Here is a 9,680-nt window from a genome sequence, read left to right as displayed (position 1 = left end):
CCGAGCGAGGATTGTGGTAGAAATCTCGACATGTATCAAGTCAAGATCGGTTGATTAGCCAATCAGGAGATTTCCTTATGTATTTAGAATTGTACCATATGTAGAACTCCTTTACTATATAAAGGGGGTTCCAATCATTTTGTAAGGAGGAGATTCATGCATAACAAAGCAATATATTACGTTTTCTCTTTTAAGCTCTCTTATTCAGTAGTTCAGTTCTTACTCTTCAATAATACACTTAGTTGGTGCGAGGGCAACCTAGTTCAAGGGCCAAAGCTGTGTGATATATCGATTTGCTTTATTTTACAGTTAATTTCTAACTTCAATTTTTGTATTTCTCAATTTGTGCCAAGTGAAATCACATATCCTTAAAACCACTTACAAATTTAATTGTTATCCGATTTTAAGGGTAAACAAATATGTTCGTCAAACTTCAAATAAGTATTACACCATATCCTATAGTTTAGTTCCAGAATATTTTACTGCGAACTACTTTGGCTGAAAAAATCTTGAGAAATATACGTGGCTGAGCACTTTTTAAATAATATTTAAGAAAATATTAGTACTGTTTACTTATTACATAAATGGAAGATTTTTTTACACTAATAGCATTTAACCGCAGGTTTTAAAAATAAATGAAGACCCACTAAACGAGGGATCTATTTTGATCCTTATTAACGTATACTTTGTTGCCCTCCTCCCCCCCCCCAAACCCACACACACACCCCACATCTGTTCTTCCTCATTATTTTTTTGGCTAATTGAGCATCCATCTTCTTTCTCTTACTACTTTATTTCTTGTTTCTCCCGCCCCTCGATTGTTTCCCTTTGTGCTTGAAAAAAGGAAGAAAATAAATTAAGTATACTTTGTGAGCTACAGTCAGTTTTGTTAGTTAAGAAGACGAGTTAGTTAGTCGGTTATAGTTGTGGGACCCAGTAGTTAAGTAATTAGAGTTATGTTAGTACAGAGTTGAGTTAGTGTGTAATTGTATATAAAGTTGTACTCCTCTATTACATAAATAAAATTCATTTACTGCAATTCCTATCTTCTCTCTTAAGCTCAATCTCTCTACTCTCAAACCTAATTCCAAATTGCTTGGATGATTCTGGAAATTGAGCTCAGATTCATCAAGCTCACATGGTATCAGAGCAGTGAAGAGCTGTAATTCCCCAAATTTAGTTCTATTTGGCTGAAATTTCATCGTCGTCTTTCTCGCGAAGCTGTGACAAACGATCGTCAATGGAGGCCGAAAAATCGATCACACGCATCCTTTATTCATTCATCCCTTAGATACTCCTAGTTCGATTTTGATTCATGTAAAGCTCACAGGATCAGAAAATTACGGACTGTGGCATCGTTCAATGCGAATTGCTTTGCAAGATAAGAGGAAGCTAGGGTTTGTGCTTGGGACATGCAAAAAGGGTTCGTTCAGATATGAATTGCATGAGGACTGGGAAACATGTCATGCAATCGTGCTTTCCTTGATCATGAGCACTGCGTCTTCGGATTTACTTAGCGGCATTTTCTATGCATCTAATGCACATTTTGTATGGGGGGATTTGAGAGAAAGGTTCGACAACGTGAATTGTGTGAGAATATTTCAGTTGCATAGGGAAATTGCTACTATTTCGCAGCGAATAAATTTAGTTTTTGCATATTTCACTAGATTAAAGGAATTGTGGGCTGAGTATGATGCAATGGTGCCTATTCCTAATTCGAAGGAGTATGTTGAACACCTGCAGCAACAAAGGCTAATGCAATTTTTAAGTGGTCTCAATGAGACATATGATCAAGCAAGACGTCAGATCCTAATGAAGACTGTGGAGCCAACATTGAACCAAGAGCATTGTACTAGGTAATTTGTAACTCTCCGGTAGTCATTGTGACTTTGTGTATTGTAGGCGGATTAGAGTTGATGAAGTTGAGGGGGCTATGGTAAGATGATCAGGGGTAAAGTGACCGGGCAAGATGAAATTCTTGTGGAGTTTTGGAAGAGTGCGGGCAAGGCAGGCTTGGAGTGTCTCACTAGGTTATTTAATGTCATTTTTAGAATAAAGAAGATGCCCGAAGAATGGAGGTGAAGCATGATGATTCCTGTATACAAAAACAAGGGTGATATCAAAAATTGCAATAACTATCGGGGTATCAATTTGCTTAGCCATACTATGAAAGTATGGGAGAGAGTGGTAGAGCTAAGGGTGAAGAGGAGTGTATTTATTTTCAAAAACCAGTTTGGGTTTATGTCAGGGTGTTCGACTACAGAAGCCATTCACCTTGTTAGGAGATTGATGGAGCAATGTAGGGAGAGAAAGAAGGACTTGCATAAGGTATTCATTGACTTAAAAAAAGGCGTATGATAAAGTTCCGAGGGAGGTTTTGTGGAGATGTTTGGAGGCTAGAGGTGTACATGTTGCCTACGTTATGTTGATTAAGGATATGTATATATGATGGAGCAAAGACCCAAGTGAGGACAGTGGGTGGGGACTCGGACCATTTTCTGATTAAGGTGGGGTTGCATCAGGGGTCGACACTCAGCCCTTTTTTGTTTGCTCTGGCGATGGACGTAATGACGCGCCACATCCAAGGGGAGGTGCCGTGATGCATGCTATTTGCAGATGATATTGTATTGATTTACGAGATGCGAGACACTTTGAACCCCCAATTAGAGGTATGGAGGTAGACCCTGAAATCTAAAGGTTTCAAGTTGAGCAGGAGCAAGACAGAATACTTGGAGTGTAAATTCAGTGGCGAGGGAGGGATGAAATGGAGACTCGCTTCCGGTATTTTATGTGACAAGAAAGTGCCACCGAAACTTAAGTGTAAGTTCTACAGAGTGGTGGTCAGATCAATGATGTTTTATGGGGATGAGTGTTGGCCAGTCAAGATCGCTCATGTCCAGCAGATGAAGGTAGAAGAGACGAGGATGTTGAGATGGATGTGCGGGCACACCAGGTTAGAGAGGATCAGAAATGAGGTTATTCGCAACAAGGTGGGTGTGGCCATATTGAGGACAAGATGCGGGAAGCGCGACTTAGGTGGTTTGGTCATGTGAGGAGGAGGAGCACAAACGCGGCTTAGGTGGTTTGGTCATCCTCACGGCGCTGCCGCCATGGCTCCGCCAACGACCACCATCGGACCACTTCCTTTCCGCCCCAAATTTTCCCCATCTTCTCCTCTCTTCCTCCTCTTTTCATATCTCCAACTCAAATCCTTCAAAACCTTCCCTATCTCCACGAATCTAGCGAAAATCCGAAACCCTAGTCCACTTCCTCCCTAAATTCATGAACTTTTGGAACTCCTTTTCACATAAAACTTGCATATACGTGTAGGACTCGCTTGGTTCTATCTTTTGGTGTTAGTTTCAAGCCGAAACTCCGAGACCGAATTTCGGCCAGTCACCGGCCATGCGCCGTCTAAGCTATTAGGCTTGATGCTTGGCAGAAACCTCTCAGCGATTAGCTCGTTGATATGTGTCCGAGAGGTCTTTATTGAGCTTCAAAGCCTAGTGGCTGATTTCACCACCCGCGGCAACATATTCGCTGTCGTGAACTGAGGTCGAGCCCGATCTTATGGTATAACTTCCTTTCCCTATTTCCTAGTGATCAATTTTAGTATTTATTTTTTATTTCTCATTTTTTGTGACTGTCCTTTCTTGTTGTTAAGGTTCATGTTAGTGTAGATAACTTTTAAGAGTTGAAGTTTTATTATACATGGAACTCTTGCAACATAAGGGTTCCTTTCTCCACTTGACTATGTGTAAACTTTTTAGCACGATGTTGTTTTCTTTCTGATTGAACGTTAAATTGATATATTAGTGTGTTATTTTGTCAAGTTCACTGTCATGATATTGACTGGCTACAAATTTTAATAGAATAAATGTCAAACCAATTCAAGTGATAGGTCAAATAATGCCTTAATAAATAAGTTTGCCTATGTTTTCATTACTAATAATAAATAAATAGTTAAATATTTCTCCAAAAAGCGGTAGGCAAATTTTAGACACGAACATAAATATATTCTTAAAATGCTTCACTTATATTAACTGTGTCCTTTAATTTAATGACAATAATAAGAAGAATAAGGTTATAAGTAGGCTTAATATTAACTTACTGTCTATATGTGGTCTCGCTAGCATCAAGTTACAAAGAGGCCTGCTTTCCATAATCTAATCCCGCAATAATAGATTTAACAAAGATAGATAATTGCTCTAACCGATGTCGGGAAGACTCGCTACACAATAAAGACATAAATAAAATGGCAAGGTCATGAAGAGACGTCTTATTCTAATTATCTCAAATAAATAATGCCTTTATTTAAATTTATTAAACTAGTCTCAAGGTACGCACTTTACGTGTGACCCCATATCAATGTAGTTAATACTTAAAAATTACTCCCTCGTCTCATATTAACAGTCATGGTTGCTAAAAATAGTTGTCTCAAATTATTGGTATTTTAGAAGTTCAAGACAATTTTTTTTTTCGTTTTTACCCTTAGTAATAATTATCCTTGAAGACTATAAACACCTTAATTATAGATAATTTTAATCAAAAATCAAGAAGTCAACCTTGTTATCTTAAACACTTTAATCATGTCTACACTAATGCAATCAATACTTTAAATGCCAAATATTTTTTATAAAGTCTATTCAAACCAAAATTATGCTAGAGTACATGATAATGAAAGAATATATAAAGACAATGGAGAAGTAAAGCATTCTTTTTTATAGGAAAGTTTAGGGGGGATGTTAAATTTTCAAATGGGACTAAAATAACTTTCAAGTTGAATTTTTTTGCTCCAGAATAATTTTTGTTGGAGAATTTTCAAATCACTCGTTTGAAATTATTTTGAAGGAAAGATGAATTTCATTTCATGCAATATCTGTTGGAAGAGTTAATTTTACTGACTTGTTAATTTTATCCTAGGTGTCTCTTTATATATTCTAAAAAGCAAATCAATTGCATTCGCATTTAGTAAAAAATATAGATAATGTCATTGACGGAGATGACACATAAATTGAGAAAATATTCAATGAAAAAAGATTAAATATTAAGAGATGAATGCACTGATTATAGAGGATGAGAGTCAAAATTCTAGTTCATATCCAGTCTTTCCAAATAGAGGAGATCATGTTGCTATGAAAACAGGTAGAGGGCAAATGACTGTGCAAAATAATAGAGGATATTACAAAAGAAAGAAGCCGTTTGTGAAATGTGATTATTGCTACAAACCTGGGCACTCTAAGGAAAATTGCTACAAGCTAGTTGGCTATCCAACTGATTTTAAAAATAAGAAACCATATGCAGCTAACATGACAACTGGTGGCTTAGAGAATGACAAATCAACACATCAGGATGAGGGAAGAAGTAGCTGTGATGGATTAAAGGAAGGACCATACTTCACTGAGGATCAATATAGACAGATTTTGAGCATGCTGAACAAGGAGACTCCAGAACATCAGGTTAACATGGCAGGTATTGCAACCTCCTTAATGGCAAGTTTTACTTGTAAAGAATGGATAATTGATTCTGAGCTACAATGGCAAGATGAGGGGGATTGATAGAGAAAGAGGTGGTTCGTACATATTGAAGAAGAACTTCAAAGGATATTTGGAAAAGTTCATCAAAGGGATAAGGAAGTTTGCATCAACTACAACTACACATAGTAATAAAGAAGATGGAGCCTTGTGGCACAAAAGGCTAGGCCATGCTTCAATTAGTACTATGAAGAACATGAATCTGTTTCATAACAAATCTGTAGATGTAACAGTGAATAATGATTGCCTTGTATGCCCACTAGCTAAGCAAAGTAGGCTAGTATTTCCTACAAGTATAAGTAGAAGTGAAAATCCTTTATCTCCTTTATATATGGATGTTTGTGGACCATATAGGTTTTCCACTTATGATAGAAAACATTTCTTCCTAACTGTTGTGGATGATAATACAAGGTACACTTGGGTGCATTTGCTTCAATTGAAAAGTGATGTTGTTGTAGTGTTGAGGAAATTTCTTTCCATGTTGCACACCCAATTTCAGTCCAAAGTTAAAGTAGTTAGAACAGATGATGGCACAGAGTTCTTTAACAAACACATGAATGATTTGTTTGATGCTTATGGGATAGTTCACCAAAGCAGTTGTGTATATACTCTACAACAGAATGGAGTAGTGGAGAGAAAACATAGACACATTCTGGATACAGATAGGGCATTGAAGTTTCAAGCAAGTGTTCCTACAAAGTTCTAGGGTGAATGCATCACAACAGTTGTACATGTGATAAACAGACTGCCTACTGAGTTGTTGAATGGGAAAAATCCATATGAGCTCCTTCATAACAAGCCACCTTCATTGTTTCACCTTAGGGTGTTTGGGTGTCTTTGTTATGCCACTAATTTAGTTAAGGAAGACAAATTTTCACCAAGAGCAAAAGCAGTTAAATTCCCTGTCTATGCAGAAACATAAAAAGGCTACATGCTAATGGACTTGGCCACTAACTGTTTCTTTGTTTGCAGAGATGTTATCTTTAAGGAGCATATCTTTCCATCTGCCAAACATTGTTCCACATCTCATAATAGAGAAGGACATGCATCATCTGTACATCCCATCTCAGGCCTGGAATAATTTGAACCTCTACAGAACTCCCATGGCAACATGCATCCGCAGTCAGAAGGAATTGCAAGCAGTAATTTAGAGGAGTCTGTTGAGGGGAGTGGCCTTGACAACAGTGCATGGACTAACATTAGAGAACATGAAGTAACTGGAGAAGCAAATGCTCATGATATGCATGACTCACCAGCATCAAATACAGATGATGATGCAAATGCAGATTACAACAATGCAGTAATAGAAAATGATAATGCTGATGCACCAACAAGTAGCAATGCAATTCCAAACCAACACTTAATGCAGGAAAGTGGAGTGATTCTCCAGCAGCTCTTGAACCAGAGTTAACTGAGGTCAGAAAATCAAAAAGAACTGCAAAGGAACCTTTGTGGTTGCAGGACTATGTGACCACTACAAAAAAGAGTTCTTCCTATCCCCTATCCAACTATCTATCCTATAGCAGGTTGATTAGTAAATGTAGAAGTTTCTTGGATGGAATCTTAGCACTAACAGAACCAAAAACCTTCAATGAAGCATCTAAGGACAAAAGGTGGATTGAAGCCATGGAAACTGAGATCAAGGCTTTAGAGGACTACAAAACTTAGGATGTTGTTGACCTTCCAAAAGGCATGAAGTCTATTGGTTCAAAATAGGTGTACAAGATAAAACACAAAGCAAGTGGTGAGGTAGAAAGGTTCAAGGCCAGGTTGGTAGAAAAGGGCTATAGCCAAAGAGAAGGCCTAGACTATAATGAAACCTTTTCACCAGTTGACAAGATGGTAACTGTGAGATCTGTGATTGCTCTTGCTGCTTCTAAAGGCTGGAACATATCACAAATAGACGTGTACAATGCATTCTTGCAAGGGGATTTGTATGAGGAAGTGTATATGGAACTTCCTCAAGGTTTTAGGAGACAGGGGGAGACATAGGTCTGTAGACTATTGAAATCATTATATGGGTTGAAACAAGCCTCACGATAGTGGAACATTAAGCTTAGTGAGGCCTTAACAGCTGCAGGATATGTTCAGAGTCTATATGACTATTCATTGTTCACTAAAAGGAAAGGAGATGACTTTTTAGCAGTGTTGATATATGTGGATGATTTACTAATCACTGGAAATAGTGACGAGTTTATCAATGGGACCAAAGCTGTCATTTATCAGAAGTTCAAGGTGAAGGATCTTGGTGATCTCAAATACTTTTTGGGAATTGAAGTTAAGAGATCCATGAAGGGATTCTATTGAATCATAGAAAATATTGTCTTCAACTCATCTCTGATTTGGGATTGACTGGAGTTAAGCCAGTCTCAACTCCCATAGATCTCAATCAGAAGTTCACCTCTGCCTAGTTTGACAGACACACTGGGACTACAGGTGATGAAATCCTGACAGATGTGAGTGAATACCAAAGGTTGATTGGTAGGTTGATCTATTTGACTATCACACAATCAGACATTATGTTTGCAGTCCAAACTCTCAGTCTGTTCATGCAAGAGCCCAAAAACTCTCATTGGGATGCAGCTATGAGAGTAGTCAAATACCTAAAACATGAACCATGCATGTGGATATTTCTAAGCAGTGCAGGTGCAGATAGTTTGACATATTTTTGTGATGCAGATTGGGCAAGTTGTCCAAACACACGAAGGTCAGTGACCAGGTACTTAGTTAAGTTTGGCAACTCACTCATCTCTTGGAAGTCCAAGAAGCAGCATACAGTGTCAAAAAGCTCTGTAGAAGCAGAGTATAGAAGCCTAGCAACTATGATAGCAGAAGTAGTCTGATTATTAGGATTGTTTGCTGAACTTGGAGTGCCCATCAAGCGACCTGTGGAAGTTTATTGTGATAGCAAGGCTGCTCTACAGATTGCGACCAATCCTATCTTCCACGAGCGTACTAAACATATTGAGATCGATTGTCATTTTGTGCACGACAAAATCAAACAAGGTGTACTCAGCATACAATTTGTGGGAACTAAAGATCAGCTAGCTGATCTTCTCACTAAAGGTATTGGACAGTCTTAGCATGCATTTTTACTAGGCAAGCTTGGAGTGCTCAACATCTTGCACCCGCCAGCTTGAGGGGAAGTGTGAGCTATAGTCAGTTTTGTTAGTTGAGAAGACGAGTTAGTTAGTCGGTTATAGTTGTGGGACCCAGTAGTTAAGTAATTAGAGTTAAATTAGTACGGAGTTGAGTTAGTGTGTAATTGTATATAAAGTTGTACTCATCTATTACAGAAATAGAATTCATTTACTGCAACTCCTCTCTTCTCTCTTAAGCTCAATCTCTCTACTCTCAAACCTAATTCCAAATTGCTTGGATGATTTTGAAAATTGAGCTCAGATTCATCAAGCTCACATATTCGCGCCATTTATATAATTAAATAGAGCTAATGCGTAAATACCAGAATTATTATATAAATATACTAGAATTATTATCTAAATATACCAGAATTATTTTATAAATAAATTCATAAACATGGACGCAATATACATGATACAATTATTACTTGTATAATTAAAATGCTAGAATTATCCCATAAATATTTAATAAAATTATCAATTATTAGTATATCTTTTATATAATTAAATATTAATTATATATGCAATATACTAAGAATCAATTCTGGTGGAAGTCATATTCTTGCGATAAATTCAGAATAATTGAAATATAAATGCATTGAAGAACAATTCCACATTTTATAATAATACCATTATTATACCAATTATATAATTAAATAGTGATAAGTAAATATGTAATATAACATAATTATTCCATAAATATATGTATATTGTATATTCGAATTAATACATTATATCATTGTTATTATACCTGCTAAATTTCAAATTCATTGGAGTTATATTGATCTTATTTCCAACGGATTGGATACACTTCAAATATAAATGAATATTTTAAAGTATTTTCTCGTAATATTTTTGATCTTATTGTTCGTACTTTTCAATTCTTAGTGGTAGTATATATCAATATACCTATTATATTCAATATATATTATTTTAATATTTAATTATTTTCTCAAATGTTGATTGCTTTATACATGTTTTATCCCAAGTTTATTTATAAATAACT

General features: G+C 36.6%; 1 protein-coding gene across 1 annotated transcript; it reads left to right on the top strand.

Annotated features, from left to right (window-relative positions):
* Positions 1-1,362: 1,362 nt before the first annotated feature.
* Positions 1,363-1,860, top strand: LOC142167946 (uncharacterized). Its single transcript, XM_075228550.1, has one exon. It carries the CDS (start codon positions 1,363-1,365, stop codon positions 1,858-1,860), a length of 498 nt encoding a protein of 165 aa, XP_075084651.1.
* The last annotated feature ends 7,820 nt before the right edge of the window (positions 1,861-9,680 follow it).

Source organism: Nicotiana tabacum, chromosome 2 (genome assembly GCF_000715075.1).
Source record: "Nicotiana tabacum cultivar K326 chromosome 2, ASM71507v2, whole genome shotgun sequence".
In the NCBI taxonomy this organism is placed as follows: Eukaryota; Viridiplantae; Streptophyta; class Magnoliopsida; order Solanales; family Solanaceae; genus Nicotiana; species Nicotiana tabacum.
This window is presented reverse-complemented; position numbering and strand designations above follow the sequence as displayed.